Raw genomic sequence first — 26,072 nt, forward strand, 5'->3', positions numbered from 1 at the left:
AGAAAAAGAAAAAGAAAAGAAGAAGAAGAAGAAGAAGAAAGAAGAAGAAGAAGGAGAAGAAGAAGAAGAAGTAGGAATTATCCACTTCCTTTTACTTACAATAACAAGTGATCTATACAATCAAAGTACATTCACTATAATACTTCATTAGTAATCAAGTGAACAGATTTGATAGGATTCTTGCTATGAAAGTTGATGGACTTCTTCATTTGCCTTTGGAAGGAGATTCCTCTCACAAACAAATTCCCTAATAAACAATAGACACATACTGTAGTCTAATTTTAGAAGTCTTTTATTGTTAGACTGGGAGACACAATAGAAAATAACTGGATTAAAGTAGGCTATAGTTAATTGGACTAAAAACACAATCAACAAGACAGGGCGACAACCCAGGGATAGAGCGCTGCACGTGGGAAAAGGGAATTTCTGGAGAGGAGAAGGGAAATTTTTGTTTGAAAAAAATATTACTCTGAAGCACATCCACTTGCTACTAGCAAGTGGAAGTAGTAGTTGTAGCATTTAATATGCTACAAGAATATTATTATAGTTATAAAATATTTATGATGGTCTATGAAAAGTTATGAATTACTTGAGCTATATGCTACATCTTGTTCTGGAGCTTAGTCCCTTTAAACTATAGTACCGGTTGCACAAAAGCTGGTTAAATTTTAATCGTGATTAATCCACGAGGACCAGTCAGAGAGGCCTTTTTGTCGAAAAAGCCTTCTCTGACTGTCATGGAATTAATGACGATTAAAACTCAACCGGCTTTTGTGCAACCGGGCCATAATATAACAAACAAAAATGTTCTAGTGAGTTACACGTTATAATGGTGTTGCTATCCTTATCCATCGTTCGACAAAGCAGATAGCGATATCCTTTTCTAGCTCCACACCGTTGCCAGATTGTTTCAATGTAGAAATATAATTATTATCGAAATATTCAATGTCAATCATGAAAATTCATAATTCAATCATTGAAGTTTTTTTTTATGAAGAATATATTCTCTCGTTGCATGGATGTAATTGATAATTTGTGAATATTCCATATCAGATATACCGGTATCAGCTATCCTCTATATAAATGGTTCGGAGCCCACATAAACCTGTAGGTCCATTCATCTCTCATTATCATCCTCCTCATCACCCACGCACAAGCCTCGAGTTCATGTTGGCATCACCCTCAGCAAACCATGCAAAGAATCGGCAACCCCGTTCTATCTTTCTCTACTTCCATTATAACGTGGACCTCACTTTAGTCCCTGTATAAAAAATGTTATAAGAGTTCTAAAGCGACCCTCGTCAGATCACAGCAACTGGGAAAAAAGAGAATCCCCGAAGAGCGCAAGGGAAATTTTGTGTTCAAAGCTGAAGCGTTACGCGTTACAGTCGACTAGCGCTGCCTGTCGGAGAAATTCCGAACTAACAGCTGATCCCCCAACAAAATTTCATGATAATCAAACACTACACTTGCTCACCGGTTGTTGAGTTGGCCGGAGGTTATAAACGCTACAAATTTTATAATGTACAAGTCGCCTGGTGTGTTATGATAAATAAGTTACTTCTCTATTTATCTTCTAAAGTGATTCAACGTTTCTTGTGTTATTATCGGTGACAAAAAGGTGTTTCAACAATAATTATATTGTGCGCTAACAATGTCCCAAAGAACTTCTCGCAGTAGAAACTGATTTTTGTTTTTACTCATCTCCTTTCTTCCTTCCGTTCGTTCGCGTCTTCTCAGCGGTTGTTGTTTTCGTTTCGTTGAAGATTTTTGTGAAAAAATATTTAGTTCTCTTCAATTTGTATGCCTTCTGCCGGCTGTGATAGAAATTCTGCCACCACGACGCCTGTGAAAAATAATTATTTCTTCAATTTTGATCCAGCGTTCATCGGACGGTTTGTGGATACGAATCACACAGAAATACATTCAGGTTAGTGTTGATAATATTTATTATAGTACTGTATTGCATGAGGCATACACTGTATCAACTTTGCTTTGAAAACTCAACAATAATTTTATTCCATTGTCAACAACTTCGGTTTTCTCAGGAAACGAGGGAACTACCCCTAACATTATTTTCAAGAGATCATGATTTTGCCTTCCTGAAATACATTCTGGTTAGATGATAATATTGTATAAGTCATACTTTGTTTTGAAAAACACTGCAATGGAACTTTATTCCATTGACATAAACTACGTTTTCCTCAGGGAACGAGGGAACAAACCCAATCATTTTGAGATTGTGTTGTTTTCCTGAAATACATTCAAGTTAGTTGATATTATTAATAGGATTGAATGAATCATACTTTGTTTTGAAAAACACTGCGATTGAAAAAAAATTATTCCGTTGACATAAACTACGTTTTCCTCAGGTAACGAGGGAACTACCATCAAATTTTTGAGAGAAATTTTGTTGTTCTCCTGAAATACATTCAGGTTAGTTGATAATATTGATAGTATTGTATGAGTCATACTTTGTTTTGAAAAACACTGCAATTGAACTTTATTAAATTGTCATAAACTACGTTTTCCGCAGGGAACTTAGGAACTACCCTGGACATTTTCGAGAGTTGATGCTGTTTTCCGTGATGAAACACTCTCTGATAACTTTGTTGAATTTAAGACACGTTGAAGCACTTTAAAACAAAGTGTCTCAACTTCAAAAATACTGTTATTTGAGCATTACCTTATGAGGATTTCTTGAGAGACTTCATGGGAGATCTTTGAGAGACTCCTGGAGTTCAAAAAATACCAATCCTGTTGACTTCCCTCTCAAGAAAAAACCTCTACAGGTGTTCTTGGGGTGCAAAATCCGAAACTCTACAAAGTGACATTCACTTGAATCTGTCAGCATTGATAGAATGGGTAGCATTGATGTTATTAGTGAGCGTTGCTGACATGTTTTCTTCTTGATTCTCTGCAAGAGACGCGAAATTCTCTGATTTCTCGGTTTCAATATTCTCTGCTTTTTGGCTACAAAATACGGTCATATTCTTGATAGCAACGTCATTCTCAAGTAGGCTTTTCCCATTAAATATAACTGTTGTACAAGCAGTGTAATGATTATGATAGTTAAATTGTTTTATTATTGAATAAAAACACCATTATAATCAAAGAAGCACTGGAAATCTCATAATCGTTTCTCTCCTGGTATATATCAAGGGATATCTTCAGGGAATTTTGAAGACGTAATTGAAATAATATTGGTTGATTGAATAACTTATAAGTTGACTGAGCAAATACGACTTTCTTGTGTAGGCCTAGTTCCGCTTGCATGAAGAGTTCTGTCTAGTTTTAAATTAATTCCAGATATATCAAAATTCTTATGGGAATTTTGAAGACGTGAATATTTGAAATAGGCCTATTGGATGATTGACTGACTGATATGTTAACTACACAAATACGACTCCCTTGTGTAGTTCCGAATGCATAAAGAGTTTTGTCTAGTTATTAATTAATTTATTTATTTATGTAGGCAACAGTCTACTCCTTATCTCTATACTATAAAGTGAAGAACTAGCTTATACACGTACTGGATAGGAAAATTATGTTTGACGCATCATCACGTCTGAACTATTGGACAGATTAACTTGAAATTTTGCATATAGATTCTTAATTAACCGAGGATGGTTATAGGCCTATTTTCAATTCTTCAAGATTTATTACGTCAAGTTTTAAAATAGACCCTTGCGGAGCACGGGTTAGCTGCTTGTCAAAAATAGAACAATTATGATAAATCCTTACCAAAATACAGGTGACTCCTTATCCTTCACAAATACAACAATACAACAATGATTGTTTTCAGTTTGTCAAGTTTTAAAAAAGACCTTTGCAAAGCACGGGTTACCTGCTAGGCAAAAATACAACAAAAAAATTGATAAATCCTTATCAAAATACAGGTGACTCCTTATCCTTCACAAATACAACAATGCAAGACCATCATACAATGGAAATGAAATAAACAATGAAAACTTATCTTGACTTATTGAGAGAAGAATTTGAGAATTATTCTGGTTGTTGATCGATTAGACTAAATAATTGATTCCTAGGATTTAAGATGTTTTGTTTCTCTTAATCCTTCAAACCACTGTTTACGTGTGTTGGATTTGTTTCTCACTAATTGTCACTTATCTTCCAAATAATGCCTCAATCATTCATAGTAGAGATTTTTGATTGATGTGATTACTAATACGTCTTTATCGTGGCGATAATGTGATTAGCCCATCAATTCAAATTGAAGCTCAACTTTCATTGCGTCAAGTTTTCAGTTTCAGTTTTCAGTTATCAAGACCGAAGTACTACAGTGGATCTAATTGAACGTTTCAATCTTATTAAGTTAATCATAAACAATTTATTAATTATCCTATTTGAATAATGGATGACTTGATATTATAATAATATGAGCCATATAATAATAGTATAAGGCATAATTGATCAACTCAATAATCAATTATCAATTTTGTTGACAGCTGTAATTATTAATCATTAGGCTACTATATACTGTACTATCCTTTCACTCTTTTACCAAACAAGGATTTCAACGAAATTTGTTGACATTTAAGATTACTTAATATTAAAAGTTGTTTTTTCTGTCGTATAACTCAACTAATTGCTCCTCCAATCTACGCAATTGATAGGCCTGGCAATTTACGCATTTTTCAATACAGGTGTACGGTACTTATTTGGTAGGCATTTTAAGCGTCATATCAATTATTCAATTATCATCTCTTGAGAATGTCTCCTCATAATTTTCTTCTCTGGATGATAAATAGCTTGAACGTCATGGATTTTTTAAATGCTTTCAATTATTACGGGATTGGAATCAATCTTGAATTTAGTAAGACAATAATTTAGGATTCGATTTTGGATCAAAATAATTGAACGTGTCGTATAAAATTTGAAAAAAAAACAAATTAATGCATTTAAATTTGAAAATCTTCTTCTTCTTCTTCTTATTGTGCCTGTCCGCTACGAACGTGGTCGATCAACATGGCGATTTTCACTTTATCCACGGCAATACGAAATATTTCTATGGAGCTTTTTCCACACCAGGATCGGATGTTGTTTAGCCAAGAAATTCTTCTTCTACCTGGGCCCCTCTTTCCAAAAATCTTTCCTTGGAGAATCACCTGTAATAGAGAATATCTTACGTCGTTTCTCATTACATGTCCCAGATACTGAATCTTTTTGCATTTGATGGTGGTGATTATCTCAATGTCTACTTTGAAAATACTTCAATGATGAAAATCTACTTTGCGAAAATACTTGAGGACTGAAAGTTTTGTGAATTGAAGAACTATAAGACTTAACCTATTTCGGACTATGTGTTATCTAAATTTGGGTCAGGAATAGCACAAGGTTGCCTTATTTTTCCTCTCCCTATCATTTTGATAATGTACTTATTGTATAGATGAATGAATGATAAAATGATGGTATATTCAGATTATGAACCGTTCTTACAAGTTATTGATTATTAGACAACCAGAGTGTGAGGATTGACTATGAACGCTCTTATGTTTGATCGAGCGAAGTGAGGTTCAAGTCGACGGTTTGGCATTTCTCTTAATGTTTAAATGTTTAGATGTTTAAATGTTGCGCATTTACGGCGAAACGCGATAATAGATTTTCATGGAATTTGACAGGTATGTTCCTTTTTTAATTGCGCGTCGACGTATTCAAATTCAAATTCAAATTCAAATTTATTTATTCAAGTAAGTTACAATACATTCTGGTTCATACACGAATCTACAATAAATTACAGTACAACAGCCAATTATGCAGCAAATTTCACATATTATGAAAACTTTAATTACAATGAAGATTGAATGCAACATTAGAATATTGTAATATAGTATTGTATATAACTACATAATCAGCGGTGTTTCAACAATGAATAAATGATAATTTCAATGAATAAATATACACCCCACTATATATTATATGTGTTGGGGTATAAGTAATTAGTTGCTTATTGCGTGTAATAATTACTATTTACAAACTTCATTCACTGATATGGGATTAAAGTTTTTTATAATAAAATTAGTAAAAATGTATAATACAAACCAAACAAAATTATGAATTTAAATAAATATTAATGTATATACAGGCTTTTGAAAATTTTCCATTTCAAGGATAATATAAAAGGAAAAAGGAGCCTCCTTCATACGCCAATATTAGAGTAAAAATCAGACTATAGAATTATTCATCATTAATCAGCTGACAAGTAATTACACAGATGTGTGGAGAAGCCAGTCTATTGCTGTATTTCCATAAGGTCTATAGTTTCAATCAGGTACTTGTGGATGAGAATACTGCGTGAGGTCTACTGTTCACAGAACTACTAGTTTATTAGGTTTGTTTTCAAACACTGCCCTCAATATCAGCCTATGTATTGAGTCAATTGTAGTTATCAATTTCTATTATTTAATAAATAAATAAAAAATTATTTGTGAGGTACTCATCTTCAGATTTCTTGTTGATTTAATTCAATTTATATTTTTTGTACAATTTTATTATATTTTTAGGGATGGATAATTCAAGTAAGTACTCTAATAATATTTTTTATTTTAGTTAGTAACAATTTATTCTGTATTACTAACAAGAATTTTAGCTGCAGCTAAATCTAGACGGATGTAGTCTATCTGGCAGCACATGCTTATATCCTGTTAAAACCGCATCTCAAAATTAAATCCGAATATTTTCCCGTCAATGCTACAAATGCGTGCTGTTGTTCAACGACTATTTTTAGATGGTTCCGTTCAACTAGAGCACTAAAAATAGTTTTGCTTCTCTTTTTCCCGGCTCTTCCAACTCTCAAACAATAGCCAACTACAGATCCGTGAAAATTTCTTTTCGAAAACCATATTTCCTTTCACAAAATAGTATTTTGGAGAAGAATTTGTCTGGTTGGTGTTTTGAGATAAGATTAGAATAATTCTTCATTTATTGAGATGACGAATCCGTGAAGTTTTCGTTTCGAGAACCATATTTCCTTTCAAATGATAATTTGGAGAGGAATTTTGTCTGGTTGATATTGCAAGATAAAATAGGAATCATTTTTAATATATCTAGATGACAATTATGCTGGGTTATACCATAGAGAAACAATAGCATAAGTAGATATCCCATGGTATAGGGCGTTTATGTCACAACTTTTACTGTTATCTCAAGCCGATAGTCCATGTAGTTCTTTCCCGTGAAGCTTTATGACGCTGGTATAGTCTCTCATATTGTGCCGTTCATACACTCTTACCCGGTCAAAACAGTAAAAATCGACAATAATCGACAGTAATCGGCTTGAGATAACAATATGTTATTTATGTTATTTCGGCACAATATGAGAGACTATACCAGCGTCATAAAGCTTCACGGGAAAGAACTACATGGACTATCGGCTTGAGATAACAGTAAAAGTTGCGACATAAAAGGCCTATACCATGGGATATCTACTTACACTATTGTTTCTCTATGGTTATACACTGTTTTGGCCGGTTCACAACAGCCAGTTAAATTTTAACCGTGATTTTTCAAAAACGCCTTCTCTGATTGGTTCTCGTGAAATTAATCACTGTTAAAATTTAACCAGTTTTTGTGCAACCGGGCCTAATTCATGAAAATAATAGTTTATTATTCAATCAATCTGTCAAGTTATAAGCTGGAGAAGTATTGAACAATATGTTGATGAATACCTCTATAAGAAATAATTAGAATTAGGATACGATGGTTATCGATGATAACCTACAGTGAGGTTCACGTTATAATGGCAGTATTTAGTATTAACACTGGTGTTGCTATGCTCGTCTATCATTCTTCAAAGCAGATAATGCTATCCTTTTCTAGCTCCGCAACGTTGTCAGATCGTTTTTTACTTAATATCGCTTATATTTGTTTACTTCGTCAATGAATGGATGAATTATAGATGATGGAATATTTGAGAGTACAGTTAAAGTACCCATTAATATGAAATACAACAAGTTTCTCACTAAATTTCCCTTCAAAAAGTGAGATTTAGGAACATTTGAGATTTATTGCCACTAAATTCGTCTCTACAAAATGAAACCTTCAATTTTTCCTTCTTCTAGAATTTTTCCTTATTACAATAGTTTTTCCCTGCATATTTCCTCACCACATTAAACCTCTTTTGAATTTTTCCTTCATCAGAGATTCAGATTCCTTTATTCATGTGTTTAACAAAACATAATTCAACTTACGTTCTAGCATTAAAAATAAATACCAGTAGCGGTAAAATGACATGGTGAATCATATTAAACTGATGAGTTCTACAATAATATTCAGCAAGAATAATGATGAAAAATGCAAAAGTTAAGGTACTACTGTAATGTTTTCACATGAAACGGTGAAGTTTGGACCTTAAGAAGTCCATTCTCAGAGAGGGTATCAAGGATACCCTCCCCTTCAGCACTTAGCCGTAAAGAGGAAAGAGATCGGAGAGGATCCTATAATTATTTTACCGCAAGAATCATCAATTTTACCTACCTATATTGATAGCAATAGATAGGGAGAAAAATCTACTTTATTTGGGAGAAAAATACCACTACAATATAATTGAAAGTATAATATAATATAAATATACCACTACAAAAAATACAATTCTACCAACTCAACTAGTATTGATAGCAATTGATAGGGAGAAAAATTTACCGTATTTGGGAGAAAAATCCTTCCCTACTCTAATATGGGAAAACTAGATTAAAACCACACAAAAAATATCCTCAAATACCCACTTGTAACCTCTATAAAATATCAACACACTTCCATCACAAAATACTTTCACAGAGTGCATAATTTAAAAAATTCACAAAAATAGCATACTTTTCAAGTATGTTTTGACGTCATCGTGTGGGTGCTTCTGAAAAGCTCTCTTACTTGAGTGGCTCTTGTGAATATTTCACGCTAGGAACTCGTTTTTGCAACAGAGAAATTAAAAATTTGATCTTTTATTAATGAATAAAAACGCGTCATTATCTGTTTCATTTCCGATTGAGATTATATTAGGGCGCCTTTGACATTGAAGTCTTGATTGCTCTTATCTTGCACTTTATAATGTTTCGGTTTGCACTTGAATTTTTTGTCATATTTTTTCAAATTTTCAATTGTTTTCTTCAAGTGCAAGTCTGGTTGGTTTAATGAGGAAGAGAAATTTAAATTTATTACTGTACTATTGAACACTTGAATAGTAATAAATTAATGTCTTAATTTCACGCTAGTTCAAAAACGTTTAGTATCGGCGTAGTTCTGTAATGATGCTTGAAATAATATTATAATATGGTTTAATCTTCAAAATATGAGGAAGTGATTTGATGTTTTGGTAAATGAGAGTTAAGAGATAATAAAGTCTCCAGATACGAGGAAAAGGATCGTTTCAGAAATTTATTTCAAACTTATATGTGCAATTTAATGGGTGCTAATTGATTATATTTTATAAATTGTTCAAAACCGATTTGGCAATGTTATGGAGATAGAAAATGATAGAGGTATCTGCTTTGTCGGATGATTGAGTAGGATGACAACACCAATTGAATGAAAAAGACTAAGAAATTGTCAAATTGTCACAATTTTAATCAATTTAACGTTTAACGTTTGATTTTAATCAAACACAATATTTTAATCAATGTAACGTGGACCTCTCTACATAACTAATCATTATCGAAATCTTGTGAATGTTGAGTTTTTTTAAACTTTATCTGCATAGTAGCAAACAAAGAGCATTTGGACGACTTATGACTGATGACGTCACAAATATCGGCTAGCTGGTCTGCACGTGAATCTAGTCACGCGGAAATCGCAGAGGAACCCAAGTGAAGCTTGGCTCTCGTAACCTCCAAGGTCGGCAAGCGGGACTCCAACTCCATTACTCCAACAGACAACTGTTTACTTCCTGCAAGTGCGGAGTAAAGGAACAATCATTCTTTCCTTCTTCTGTGTTGCTACTCATTCTATAGTGAAGTCCACGTTATAATGGCAGTATTTGATTAACATTGGTGTTGCTATCCTCCTCTATCATTTGACAAAGCAGATAGCTCTATCATTTTCCATCTCCGCAGCGTTGCCGGATTGATTCTAGCAATGTAGAAATTATAATAAATAAATCTCATTTAGAAATGGAGCGAATGAATAAGGATTTGGAAGTAATGAACACTATCAAGAGTAGGAAGCTTACATATTTTGGCCATTTCATGAAAAATGAAGAAAAATACGGCCTGATGGAATCCGTTCTATCAATTCTACAAATATCTAATTTACTTGACATCTACCACTAAGGCTCAATTCACACTTATGCGACTCAATTCGAGAAGAGACTGCGACTCTAGTCTCTTCTCAACGCAGCACGTGTCTCCAATAATGGTGACCAGTCGATTCTAGTCTCTGCGACGTCACCATTTGAAAACACATGCTGTGTCGAGAAGAGACTAAAGTTGATTGATTGATTAGTTGCCTTTATTTAAAAACTTGGGAGGGCGAAGTTAGGGTGCAGCCGGCCCTAGTGTTGCAGTCTCTTCTCGACCTGAGTCGCGTAAGTGTGAGTTGAGCCAATAGATATCATACATTAATAACAGACTCTAGTAACTAGAACTAGTCTACTACTAACAACTCATAGCATATTCCCCAAACAGAAGCTAGTTTAAAGAATGTCTGAAAATGTCGGAAACATCGCATCACCGTCACCTAACCTTGACAACAATTCTTCAGATAATGACGATGATAATGAAACAACACCAAACTCTTGTCGGACCACCAAGGTCAATAGCAATGCTTCCATTCACCAAAAAACTGTCAGTATGGGTCTAATGGGAAGCATTCATGAGAAATGATGGGAAAATTCTAGAAATGCTGAAATTACGTAGTGATTCTTACTGACTATAGGTAGTGCCATTCACCTGCCAAAAACCTGTCAAGATTGTGAAGAAAGTGCAGCCTATTGTCTGTTACTGACATTGTGTCAATGGTGGCTGCCTATTGTCGCAGCATTGACACAATAGGCTAGAATTTGGAAAGAGGCGCTGTTTTTTAATTGGCCCACTTCAAAGGGATTGGGACTAGTTTTGGGAAGTTTTCTTCCCCAAAAATGCGTCTAGTTGGAAAACTGTTTTTGAAAACTCTTTCAGAGACTATTGAGCGCCGGTTGCACAAAAGCCGGTTAAATTTTAATCGTGATTAGTTTCACGAGAACCAATCAGAGAAGCTGTCTTTTCAAAAAAACCTTCTCTGATTGGTTCTCATGATATTAATCACGGTTAAAATTTAATCGGCTTTTGTGCAACCGGTACTGAGTCTTGAAACAGTCTCTAACAGAAACTGTAGTTAAGAGCTTGCTACTTGCACCCAGAGAGAATAGAATCGAACTAAAAATCTCGTTGTTACAATAAGTGAATAAACTCATTTATTGAAGAAATTTGACTGCTAGTCGTTCTTATTGATAAAAGGAAGAGTGATTCAATAGTAAGCAGTCCGTGATGCAGATCAACATTGAAGAAGAATGGAATACACATAGTGCGGGTTGCACAAAAGCCGGTTAAATTTTAACCGTGATTAATTCCAGGAGAAACAATCAGAGAAAAGCTGTCTTTTCAAAAAGCCTTCTCTGAATGGTTCTCGTGAAATAATTCACGGTTAAGATTTAACCGGCTTTTTTGCAACCGTTCCTCAGAGAATAAAGAATGCTATATTCTTGGTTGATTTTTACGTTATAGAGTCAGTGGAAATGATAGTACGGAATCGTTGCCAATTATCTTCTTTCACAGCCTTCTATAGTAGATAATAGTGAATCAAATATTCCCGATATATCCGATTTTATATTTAGTGCCGGTTGCACAAAAGCCGATTAAATTTTAATCGTAATTAATTCCACGAGAACCAATCAAAATAGAATAGAATAGAATTTTTTAGAATAGAACAGAGAAGCCGTCTTATCAAAAAGGCCTTCTCTGATTGGTTCTCGTGAAATTAATCACGATTAAAATTTAACCGGCTTTTGTGCGACCGGGCCTGAGTGTTAATTTTTGTTATCATTGGTTCAAAGGTTGCACCAACCGTTTTAGGTGGGCTCCGAACCACCTAGAGGTGATACTGCAGCTATCACATGTTTGCTAGAATCTGCTAAATCACAGTAAAAATTCATAGCTACCTGTAGTGTAGAATTCTGATCCAACAGGTGCAGAAGGCAAAAATATCGTCCTCAGAAGGGGAGCATTGTTCCGGTGAAGGCTTTGTGGGGCCCACCCTCTGACCAGGGGAGATAGAATGAGAGAGAGTGAGTGTGAGACTGTGAGAAAGAGAGAGACAATGTCACGGTGATCTACTGCCTTTGAGAGGATGATAATGGCTACACCGCACTCAGGACAGTAGCCTATATATGCCGCATTTTTTTAGAATATACCTATTTCTATACATACAGTAGCACATTAGCATGACATACTGTATATATGTCGCTATTCCACACATTTATTTTATATCTATGTTCAAAACCAGTAGCATAACTTAGTAGTGGAAATAATAGGTAATGCAGAATGGAAGTTGGGGCGGCGATTCACCCAGTGGAACAGGGAGAGATCTCTTGTCTTTTGTTGTTGTTGGTCGTCTAGTGAGAAAGAGAGAGACAAAAAGAGAGAGTTAAAGAGAGAGAGAACGAAGAAAAAAAACATAGAAAAGAGAAGAAAGAGGGTGTGGATGACAGTGAGAATGATTAGGATCGTGATCAGTGGAGAGATTGATTGATTGATTGAGTACTTTATTTATGTAGATTACAAAATTATAGATAAATTTACATAATATAGACTAAGAAAATAATATTATTGAACTGTAAATGATATGAAAAAAGCAATTTGGAATAACTATAGATACTGTAATTTTGTTATGCATCTACATAAATTGGGGGAGCTTTGGACATATCAATGTCCATTCTTCGGAAAGAATATTAAAAATATCCTTCCTACTAACTCTCTACCAAAAAAAAGAGAGAGAGAGAGACAGTGTGTGTGATAAGATAAAAAAGATAAGATATTTATTGATAATTGTTACAAGGCTGTTGCCTATGGTAACATTTACAAAAATAGACAATATAAAATTGAATGAAACTCAAGAAATAAATAATTATTTACAGTTCCGCATCAGTATTAATCAATTACAAATATTGAAGGAAATAATATTGTACATATTGAGCCATCAACATTATACCAAAGCATTATCACATTAGCAAACTAAAGTTGTTATTTGCATCCATGTGGAATGAAACTTATCATGAAAGTATACCATGGATGTGCGCAAGAGGGGTGAATCTCTCTTTCATATACTGAAAGTGAGAGTGTGAGAGTGAGAGAGAACGTAGAAGGAAATATAGAAAAGAAGAGAGATGAATGAGGGTGTGGATAAAAGTGGGAATAATATGCATCGTGATCAGTGGTAAAAGACAAGTGTAATGTTCCTATAGAAGGAACAGAGATGGAAATATTGCATCAAATGCAATAAGGGTACACAAGGGAAGATAGGCTTTACAATGTCGATATAAGAAGCTAGCTCACCAGAATCTCCATATGGCAAAAGATTGAAGAAAATCGACAAAACTGGAAAGATCATGTTGAAAGGATGGAGAGCGACAGGATTCCCAGGGCAGTCATGTCGTGTAACCCGGTTGGAAGGAGAAGTGTGGGCAGACCTCGTAAAAGATGGATGTGTTGGTGAGTTTAAAGTCGGAACAGGCAAATTGCCTAATCCTTGTAGGAAGACGACAACTACGAGTTTCTTATTGTATTTGATAAGAAGGAAGTAAATGAAGAATTGAATAATAAATAAATAAGTAAATGAGGGAAGTCTTCGATTACGGAAGATGAGAAGTGGAAGAACAAAAATAGAGACAAATAATAAGTGTGAAACGAGTATGAGACGAAGGAAAGAGAAGGAAAAATGTGGAAGATAGGGGAACGACAAAAAAGGAGGAAGAGGGCGATAATGGATGGTGTTATAGGAGGGTGAAGATATCCCTCCACTATTATAGGCCCACTAGAGCAGGTTGTTTCGAAGCATCTGAAAGATAGATCATAGTGATTTAGATCTCCACCCCTTGGCCTTGAAACCAAAAATGGGGTGAGCTATCATTGTCGTGAAGCATGGGTGAGGATTAGGAGGAGGAGGGGTGGTGAAGGAGATGGAGGTGGTGGTGGAGGAGGAGTAGGATGAGAGGGAGAAGAAGAACTAGTAGTCCCATCCCATTTCAACATGCATGATGCACATGAGTGAGTGTGTGAGTATGCTCATGACCGTGACATATCGTTACATAGTTGAACCTTCAAATTTGGATTGATGGGGGTGGCTGGAAAAAACACTAACTTTATACAGCCTTCTTCAAGTAGAACAATATACGTTACAGGAATTTGTTCCAGATTCATTTCACATTTCTAGTTTACTCTTCAAATTAAAACATTGTTCTACATTCTCTGTTATTCCCGGGCTGACAAATAATTTTTGAATATTAGCGATCATTGAATTTCTATCTAGCTGTTTACTCTGTTGTCAATATTTGCACTAACAGAGATCTTCGGGGTGAATTTTGGATTTTCGTTTGATGATAACTATATTATTAATTCATAGGGGCCCGGGCTAGGGCCCGGATAATATGTAGGCTAATATAGGTTTTGTGAAAAAATAAAATTACCCGGTCTAGGGGGCCCGGGCTAGGGCCCAAAATGATAATTATATATATTGCATACTTTGAAAATAAAAATTGAATAATCATGGAAGTAACTTTTGATAAAAAAGCAGAAGTTTTATTGTGGAAAATGACAGGTTTCATTCATTGTGTAAGAAGACAACTCAAAGGTGCGGTAGGCTACTATTTCTTCTGAACATTTTTTTTCAAATAAATAAAATAAATAATATTATCAATCGAACTCCAATTTAAAACCTTGAAAAATTTAAACTTCTCACTAAAACCTAAAACTTAAACTTCTTTAAGTGCGCGAACAAGAAATCAGAATACAAACATGTGAGAAAATAGACATGTGGGAGAAAAAACCAAGGTGCTACCATAGAGAAACGATAGCATAAGTATCCCATGGTATAGGGCGTTTATGTCGCAACTTTTACTGTTATCCCAAGCGGATAGTTCACGTAGTTCTTTCCTATGCAGCTGTGTGATGCTGGTAGTCTCTCAAATTGTGCCGTTCATACACTGTCACCCCAACAAAACAGTAAAAATTGACAATAATCAACAGTAATCGGCTTGAGATAACAGTAAAAGTTGCGACATAAATTCCCTATACCATGGGATATCTACTTACACTACTGTTTCTCTATGGTGCTACTGTACCCAGAAAGCAGTGATTGCAGAACTAGGAGGCTTGTAGGAGACATCAAATCAAAGGTTTTTTATAAATTATCACCCCAACAAAACAGTAAAAATTGACAATAATCAACAGTAATCGGCTTGAGATAACAGTAAAAGTTGCGACATAAATTATTCCCTATACCATGGGATATCTACTTACACTACTGTTTCTCTATGCTGCTACTGTACCCAGAAAGCAGTGATTGCAGAACTAGGAGGCTTGTAGGAGACATCAAATCAAAGGTTTTTATAAATTATTTTTTTAATAATTCATGAATCTTAGATACTACTTACTAACTCTATTTCTAGCTCTAAAGGTTGGATTCTATATTTGTAGCTTAAAGCATAAATTCTTGACTTGAATTGTAGAATTCAATCGAGAACAAGTTTTATTTTTTCAACTAAGCTATGTAATTCACTCATGAAAGATGTACGTTCACATTAGAGTTTAATGCTTTGGATTAAGGGAGAAGGGGGCTGGAGAAAGTGTTACGATTTTAGAAGAGGGGCCCGGAATTTTTTTTGCGGGGGGCCCGGTTTGGAAACGTTACGCCACTGAATTTTGACTGTCAATCTTGACTGGAGTGTCGTCAAAAAACAATTCAAAAACGAATTATTCATACATTCAAATCCAATTTTATATCTATATTCATTATGTGATTATTGGTATTCTAGATCGGCTGAGAAAATAGAATCAATCATAATTATTATTTGAGGAAGCTTGGAGCCATAACAAGTTAACAACATCTCCAAAACAATAGACCAGCAATTTGACCTTATTCCGTATTTCTTCAAATTGATAAACTTATCACGAGGAAGTCAAAACTGACTGCACTGAGCTGTGAGCTTTAATTTATTTTCAACGTCTTCCGTTTCTCTTATCAGTCTTCTCTCACTCTATCTCTCTCTGACTCATTCACTTGGTCTCACACTCTCTCTCTCGAACACACTCTCCCTCCGACACACTCTCCCACTGACACACTCTCTCTCTTCCTCTCACTCACTCAATCTCTTACTCTCTCTCTTAAACACAAACATTCTATCTCTCTCTTTCTCATTCTAACTCAATATTTTCTCTCTTTTTACTTACTGCTGTATTTATCACACTCTCTCTGTCTCATACTTTCACACTCTCTCTCACACTGTCTTTCTTACTCACACCCTCTCTCTCCCTCTCACTGACTCAATCTCTTACTCTCTCTCTCAAACACAAACATTCTATCTCTCTGTTTCTCATTCTAACTCAATATTTTCTCTCTTTTTACTTACTGCTGTATTTATCTCACTTTGTCTCTTAGTCACTGTCACTCTCTCTCTCCTTCCTCTCTCTCCATCTCACACATTATCTCCCATAGTTTCATTCTCTCTCTCTCTCTCTCTCTGTTCTTACGTTTCTGTCTTCCTCACACACAAGGAAACTGCTCTACAGATAAAATAATGCAACAAGTACGTAAACGTCTGGAGATTCGTCAAACTGTGCATTCTAGCTTCTGATTCTATGGATGTCAGTGTTTGGAACAACAAGATGATTTGTTGTTCATTTTCCATTTTCATATATTCTTTATTAAATACAGGCTAAATAATAACTCAAACTCTTGTAATAGTCATTGGTTGGTTGGATTTTTTTAGCATCTTTCTTGATTTATCTAGAGTTGAAAGGGAAAAGGGAACTTATTTCTGCAATACTGTACGTTACAACTTTTGAAGTATATCACAGTCATTCAATTACTACGCTCAAACCCAGTCTATAAGTTTAACGATGATTTAACGATGATTACTGTCGTGGTCGTTTCCCTTATTGGTTCTCCTGACATTATTTATGTGAAGGTGAGTACAGTCTTATGAACCACGAACACGCGTATTTCGCTTTTCATCAGCTGATCCAAAGCTTATTAGATCTGTATCATATTTTTTTTGTATACGAAAAGTGCAGATATAATAAGAATAGCATCAGCTGATGAAAAGCGAAATACGTGTATTCGTGCTCCATAAGTCTGTAGGTCTTTTAAATGACATCACTTAATTACAGTTAAATTAAATAGATGTACGTACAACTGTGAGCATATTTGACAATATTAAACTAACTACTCATTTCCATCTTGTATTTCAACTACTGAATACATTTTTGTTTATAAAACTGAGATGACATGTGACATTTTTTTTCTACTGAACAACTACAAACCAAACCCTTGTCACTATAAACCCAAAACTATCCCCAACTATAACCCAGCTCAAAGTTTAGCGCCATATAAAACATCGCATTGTCCGTTTTTCCGAGAAAATGTTACAACCGAATTCTTTGTCCGGCCGGAATTAACGATGTAGAAAAAGAAGAAGAAAATGAAGAAGGAGAAGGAGAATGGAAAAGGAGGAAGGAATCCCACGTTGTAAACAGTGGTGAGGAATTTTGTTGGACATCAAAGAAATTGAAAGTTTTGTGTTGGAAACTAGACAAAAAGTTACAGGTAGCCAAAAGGCGGAGAGAGATTTTACGCATAAATCTGGGTTTGTTACGGGTTTCTATAGAAAACTACAGCTATATGCTTTTAGCGGGGGATGATCAGATACCATTCTCTTTATATCTTTGTATATTAGGTTATATACGATTTTCAGATAGGATTCCACAATACCAGTAGAAATATTCAGTCCAGTAGTTGAGACGTGATGATGCGTGAATTTCGATCATTCGTGAATTTCCTATCCCGTACATGAATAAGCCAATTCATTCCTTTATTAAATCATAGATTACTAAACATGAATCTATAACTGGGAGAGAGCATCAAGATCAGCCAAAAACTGCTCTTCTCCCAAAATTGATAAACACTAAGGTTAGGCACTAAGACAAGACAAGACATGATCAGTCACAATACTTCACATAGTTGCTTATGACGCTACACATACTGATTAGTCATTGCAATTAGACATGTCTTCATAAGCAACTATGTGAAGTATTGTGTCTGATGATGTCTTGTCTTGTTTTGCCTAACTGATGTGTGCCTAGAATTAGGCTTAAGACACGTTCAGTCACAATACTTCACATAGTTGCTTATGACGCTACACATACTGATTAGTCATTGCAATTAGACATGTCTTCATAAGCAACTATGTGAAGTATTGTGTCTGATGATGTCTTGTCTTGTTTTGCCTAACTGATGTGTGCCTAGAATTAGGCTTAAGACACGTTCAGTCACAATACTTCACATAGTTGCTTATGAAGACATGTCTAATTGCAATGACTAATCAGTGTGTGTTGCGTCATAAGCAACAATCTGAAGTATTGTGACTAAACGTGTCTGATCATGTCTTGACTAACTGGTGTGTGTCTAGCCTTGAGATTCATAGAGATTGGTTACATGTTAATCTAATCAATGCCAACAATATTGCTATTTCTCTCATTTTTCTTTCTTTCCTACCGATTCAGCTTCTGTTTGTGTGAACAATTTATTTCCAATGAGGCTTGTTTAGGCATAAAGCTAAGCTTCATATATCGTTATAATCTCTATAGTTTATCAGAGAATGACAATGGTGTATCAACCGAAACCGGTCTTTATAAATTTCAATAGAATCTGTGGTTTTTGACAATATCTTAGTCTTTTTATTTTTTAATAGTCTTTTTAGTGTTTTATTTATCAATGATTACCACAATATCAACTTCTCAACTACACAAAAAGGGGGAAAAGAAGCTCTAAGCCTCTATTTGTTGTAATTTTCCTATTGTTGTGAATAAATAAAATATTTGAAATGAATCTCACATCTTGTACAGTTAGGATAGGTCAGATTATGTTAGGTTAGGTTAGGGATTTGGTGTTGAGTTTTGGAGGGGTGGAATTCGGGTGAAAGGGGAGTGCGAAGGACACAGAAACCTGTGGATTATGAAGGTGCGGGGAACAGGAATCCATAACAACCAAAAGGATCTCTCTACCACAAAAGACATAAATATATAATATACAGAGACCCACAGACCTGTATTTATAGAGGAATCTAGATATACATATACATGACTCTTTATATAGATCCACCTTATAGACTATATCAACTTTATATACTACATAAAGAGACTTAGCCTAGATATATCTGTATATATACAGAGACCCTCAGGTCTGTATATACAGGAATCTATATACATATAAAGGTCACTATATAGACCCACTTTCTATATACTATTCTGAGACCCAGCCTAGATATATCTGTATATATTCAGAGACCCTCAGTCCTGTATATACAGGAATCTATATAGATCCACCTCATATACTACATAAGGAGACCCAGCCTAGATTATATCTGTATATTATATATATAGAGACCCATGGACCTCTATATACATAGACCCACCTTACATGAAGAGACCTAGCCTGGATATATCTGTGTATATGTAGAGATCTATGAAACTGTATATATATAGACCCACCTTACATAGATACCTAGCCTAGATATATGTGTATATCTGTAGAGACCCATAGATCCACCCTAGATTCTAGACCACAAAAAACTAGACCCTTTCACCCTCCCGAAGAATGTTGGTCGCCACCCTCCGGGGGTCTCGAACCCGGGACCGACCGGATGTGCCTCACAAAGGAAGCCTTCCCGAGGAAAAAAAGGACAGAACCTCTTTGAGCATCCCCAGATAAGTTTCAAGGGACAAAACTGAGGGACTTCTGCAGTGAATGATGATGCACCGACATAAAGGAATACCGAGAAAATGGGACACTAGAAATGAATGTCTTTCGAGATGTTGATGGGCGGGGTCCCCAAAAAAACCCCGATGCAATTTTTGAGGGCTTTCAGCTACCTGACAAAATCTTGGGATTGGGTAAGACGATCGTGTGGTACTGTACGGTACAATCTAACTCGTTTTTGTTGAATTTTGTGGTGGTTTCAAATTACGGGGTACCGTTATTGGGAGTGTTTTGTCTAGTTTTTCGTGAAACTTTCGATAGATCGAAACAGCTGATCGATCTCAGATTCAGCGCATCTTGAAGATTGGAATTCGTTCCTTTGTTATCTTGAAATCCGAGGTGTATAACTCGAGATCTATGAAACCGTGGATCAAACGAGATCTATGCAACCAACCTCCGTTGATCAAACGTCGATTTCCCATATTGTGTTAGATGGAAAGCTGATATCCTGATGGCTCCCGTTAGCAAAAACGGGATATTTTGTGGGAGTTATCTGAATTTTTCATCCCTATGCGTGTTGGATAACTGTCGACCTTGATAAGTATTGAAAGGACTTATAAAAAATGTATATTTAGAAAGAATTGATAACACATGTCCTGCTGCTGGGTAATATACAGAGTGGTTCTTAATTATGGTAAAATAATTTAATACGTGATAGTAGAGGTAAAAATAAGAAAAAAAGTTCTCATAAACATATATTTATTAACGCTTCATTAGCGAGCCTCTGGTGAAATACACCGATGCTGAATTGTTTGGGGACTAGTTTTTGAAAAAAATTATGCTGGATTCATATTGAAAAATATCTGAAAAATTGAATAGAACTAGTCTATATACTGGATGAAAGTTTTCGCTACAACCTATGAGTTATTAGTTCTCTCCTCATAAAACAGCAAATTTTTGTGGAGTAATGTACTACATAAGAATACATTTTATTTAAATTTAGTTTACACAGCTTACATAATTCTTTTCAGAATTAAATTCTCTACAATTTTTATTGCGAAAAATTATTTGTTCACTGGTCTTTAAAGAAAGTTATTGGGCATCAAACATAGATGTCTTTGTTCTTCTACTTAGTTTTTTGCATATTTCAACTTTTTTCTCAAAAACTACTCACACTACAGTTTCCAGACTAGTTCTATTCAATTTTTCAGATATTTTTCCATATGAATCCAGCATAATTTTTCAAAAACTAGTCCCCAAACAATTCAGCATCGGTGTATTTCGCCAGAGGCTCGCTAATGAAGCGTTTATGAATATATATTTATAAGAACTTTTTTTCTTTTTTTTACCTCCACTACTATTACGTTGTATGAAATTATTTTACCATAATTAGGAATCACCCTGTATATTAATCTTAATTTCTGGACATTTTGAAAACATGGTAACCATTATACGAGAACATTCTTCACATTAAAGGAGAACCACAAAACATTTTCACTACTTATTATTATACGAGACTTATATATACGAGACGACACTAGTAAAATACTCAGGTATATCTAGAGACTTCTGAGTATTGGAATACGAACAAAGAAAAGGGAAATTGCAGCTTGAATTAATTAAACGCCGTCCGCAAAAGGGTAGAAGGATGAAACTGATGACGTAGGAAATGAGTAAAAAAGAAACATAGCGGTAAATAGTAGATGTTGGAAGAGGAAGGGGGAGACAAGAAGAGGAATATTATGATGGAATGGAGTCTAAGGGGAAAGAGGGGTTCAAGATGAAGAATATTATAGATGATGCGGGGGGAAGGGAAGAAGAGGAGAAGCAGCACTTCTGAACAAGGAAATGACCTTGGAGGAGATTAGTGTGTAGTAGATTCACTTCACTCTGTCAGCTTTCCTTATAGGGATAGTATCAATGCTTCCCATTTATCCAATGCTGACAGTTTAGAGTGAGTTTCATGTTAGTGTGAAATAAGTTTGGAATCCTGTATATAGCCGAGAGAAGCGAGACTGCTAATTGTGTGCAGAAAAAGTTTGGGGAAAAAACGTTTACAAGAGTAGTGTGAATGAAACTACAATAGTAAGGTGAGCACACACGAAAGTATGCTCCTGTGGAATAAATTTTTATTAAAATAGAGTGGTTTTTTGACAATTTCTCAAGTTTCTTCAATTACCAAAGTAATTATTAGATACATTGAGATGTGAAGGAACCTATTAGATGCATTTCGATGATGTACTTTTTGTATTAATGGATAATGGATGAAAGATACATACAGGGAGAAAATAAAAGAAAGAAATAGAATAAGAAGAGGACATGATAAAATCGAAGATACGGTGGTGTTTGAATTTTTCAATTCCTATTTAAGCTAATATAGTAATTATTATTCTTATTATAATTTATTATCATCGTCACACTGTGTTCAGTGTCTTGCTTTCAGTACTGTGGAAAATTCTCTCTCTTCCTCTCTCTCTGCGCCCTAACTTCGCCCTCCCAGGTTTTTAATAAAGGCAGCTAATCAATCAATCTCTCTCTCCAACCTTCTTTATCAACGTTCAAGTGCTGAAGGGAAGGTCATCCTCGATACCTTTTCTAATAATGAACATCTAGGTCCAAACTTCACAGTTTCATGTGAAAACAGTACAGTAAGTAATACCTCAATATTCGCATATTTCATCATATTTCTTTGCTCAATAAAACTCTTTAGCCTGTAGATGATTCATCATGCTATTTCACTCTTACTGCTAATTATTTCAAACGCTAAAACACGTAAGTTGAATTTTGTTAAACACATGAATAAAGAAATCTGAATCTGAATCTCTCTCTCTCGTAATGTTATGAATGCAATAGGTTTTTCAAGACCTGGCATATGATAAATAAATCAATCAATCAATCTCTCTTTATAAGCCAGTAAATATTTCAACATAACTTACATGAATAAAGAACACTCCTACTCTAATCACACACACACTCTCTCTCTCTCTCAAAAATAATATTATATATATTTTCATTAATTGACTTTGTGTATTGTAATGATGTTAAGTGCAATGGGTCTATCAGGACGTAGCACATCATAATTAAAGTCAATCTCATCAATAAAGATGATAATTACTTATTTATGCAATTCCATTGAGGATATGGTTTATACAAAGTAGAATATAATATGAATCTTGGTCTTTGACTAGACGTCTAGACCATAAAATAAGATCAATTGTATGCCCTAAGACGTCTATTATATCGTTGTAAACAAAAACCTTCATTCAAAGAAGGGATCAATGAACACAATAAGAATTCAATTCTTCCATTGTCTGTCAAGACACAATTCATAGACCTATCAAATCGTTTTGATTGAATGCCACGTTCATAGGATGCGTTTCCTGTCTGGAAATCCTTCATGTACACTCAACTCGGTGTGTACACTTACATGTACTTACATATTATGCCCATCATGTACTTACAAATGCTGTCTTCGAGCATGTGAACATGTTTAGTGTCCGAGGTTCTCCAGGGATCACGTTTTTCTCCCCTCGTGTTGGACATTACTATACTGGAGACAATTTGATTGTTCAAGATGTGGCTGATATGATGGAATCCAGCTATTGTTCTATTCCTTTCAGAGAGACAGAAGTTAAGGGAAGAGAGAGAGTGAGTGAGAGGGGGAAGGGAGGCAACTAGACTTGAATCACAAGTGACTTTGATTCGGAATGTTTTTTCTTTTTTTGTTGGATCTTTGTTTCACATGTGTTACTCTTGTAGTTTAGTGACACGTACCATTTGATTTGATTGTCTCAACGGAGAAGCTACAGCCTACAGATTCGATTTTCATTTCAGAGCTTTTCGTTACTTGAATTTTGATTTGTTCTCATGTCCCTATAGTGATAGGGCGGGATTATAAACCCTACTAGTGATATACGGTGACACGCTCCTATGGTGTTATTCCCGTTTAAAGTCAGCACTTTGCATATAATATGATGTTTGCAATTCCAATAATATTATAGAGATGCTTTAATAGATGAGTGAGTGTCAATTATAAGATTAATGTTTTAAAGTCAGCACTTGATTAACATTGATTTTATTGATTGATTCATACAATAAGTACATCATCAAAACGATAGGGAGAGAAAAAATGAGATAACCTTGTGCTATTCCTCTCCCAAATTTAGATAAGATTACACATAGTCCGAAATAGGCCAAGTCTTGTAGTTGTTCACTTCACAACATTTTCAGTCCTTAATTAATTTACAAAGTAGATTTCTAAATTTAGATGCTTCAAAACCGAATATAGAAGAAAATATTTCACATTATTATCACTAAAATAGGAAATATTCATATGTTGAAGAAATAATTGTGCAGGACCAAAAACAAACTTAATATTCATTGATTTGCTAACCTTGTCTGTCATTGGATAAAGCAGATAACTCCATACTTTTTCTTGGTTCACACCGTTGCCACAGAATAGGTACAGAATGGAAACCTGTAATCAAACGCCTATCTAACCAATGCTTTTTACATGACGCTAATACTAGACACGTCACGTGACCTTGGGAAGTTCCAATCCTGGTCTTCTGATTGGCTCGTGGCAGTGAACGAGATCAATTGATCCGGATCATTAAAGTGATCCGAACCTACCATCAATAAATACTATTGCAATGCGGCGCTTACTAACAAGATGGCGGATTTTTTCGTCAGGGTACTAGCCAAGTTTCCATACTGTATGTATACTGTGCCGTTGCCAATAGGCTGAAAAGAAATGAAATGAACTACTATGTAATCTCAATTCTAAAACATATTAAAAAGAATATTTATAAAAAATTGTTAATAATGAAAGATCTTATCTCTAAAATTTCTTATGCAGCTAAAAATGTATCTTTCCATGATTAATTCCAACAAATCATGGAAAGATACATTTTTTGCTGTGTATGAAATTTTAGAGATGAAATCTATCATTATAAACAAGACTTCTTACTAGTAGTTCTGTGAACAGTAGACCTCACGCAGTATTCTCATCCACAAGTACCTGATTGAAACTATAGACCTTATGGAAATACAGCAATAGACTGGCTTCTTCACACATCTGTGTAATCACTAGTCAGCTGATTTATGATGAATAATTCTATAGTCTGATTTTTGCTCTGATATTGGCGTATGAAGGAGGCTCCTTTTTCCTTTTATATTATCCTTGAAATTCAAAATTTCAAAAAACTTGTATATACGTCGACGCGCAATCAAAAAAGGAACGTACCTGTCAAATTTCATGAAAATCTATTACCGCGTTTCGCCGTAAATTCGCAACATATAAACATTTAAACATTAAGAGAAATGCCAAACCGTCGACTTGAATCTTTCGCTCGGTCAATAAAATATTCTTTCAAGCATATTCATACCTTAATACATCTATTTTCATGTGTTAAGAACTTGTCTATTGAGGATTAAGATGGGATCGCCCCCAAGAAAAATGTCTTGAGAAAGAGAAAAAAGTGTCTGAAAGTCATTTCCGCGTCTTCAAATCTGATCCACAGCTGTGACCTTGCCATTGTGTTGATTGTACAATACAACAGTATACTACATCATAAAGAATCTCTCTCACCTTCTATTCCTTCACACAATCTTGGATAGGAGCAGACTATTGATAAAATTCGGAAGGGATGTCCTCTTTACTTTTCTTCTCCTTCGTCTTCGTCTTCTTCTTTATCTTCTTTATCTTCTTCTTCTTCTCTTCTTCTTCTTCTTCTTCTTCTTCTTCTTCTTCTTCTTCTTCTTCTTCTTCTTCTTCTTCTTCTTCTTCTTCTTCTTCTTCTTCTTCTACTCTTTTTCTTCTTCTTTTCTCTTCTTCTTCTTCTTCTTCTTCTTCTTCTTCTTCTCCTTTCTTTCTTTTCTTCTTTTCTTTCCTTTCTTTCTTCTTCTTCTCTTCTTCTTCTTCTTCTTGCTTCTTCTTCTCTTCTTCTTCTTCTTCTTCTTCTTCTTCTTCTTCTTTTGTCTTCTACTACTTCTACTCTGTCTACTTCTTCACCTTCTTCAACTTCTTTCTCCTACACTGTAAACAGCTCGCCGCCTGCAACGGACTTTCCCACACCGTCTTAGGGCCAGTAGTAGCACCGTCTTAACAGTCTAAG

The 26,072-nt window shown here is 35.0% G+C and overlaps 1 protein-coding gene across 1 annotated transcript in view; it reads left to right on the forward strand.

Moving 5' to 3' along the window:
- The first annotated feature begins 1,463 nt into the window (after window positions 1–1,463).
- Window positions 1,464–26,072, forward strand: part of LOC111062771 (ets DNA-binding protein pokkuri) — a 69,857-nt gene continuing 45,248 nt past the window's right edge. The window contains exon 1 of the mRNA XM_039438720.1: window positions 1,464–1,930. Coding sequence (XP_039294654.1) covers window positions 1,804–1,930 — 127 coding nt within the window. The 5' untranslated portion in view covers window positions 1,464–1,803. The remainder of the gene's footprint in view (window positions 1,931–26,072) is intronic.

Source organism: Nilaparvata lugens, chromosome 12, assembly GCF_014356525.2.
Source record: "Nilaparvata lugens isolate BPH chromosome 12, ASM1435652v1, whole genome shotgun sequence".
NCBI classification, from domain to species: Eukaryota; Metazoa; Arthropoda; class Insecta; order Hemiptera; family Delphacidae; genus Nilaparvata; species Nilaparvata lugens.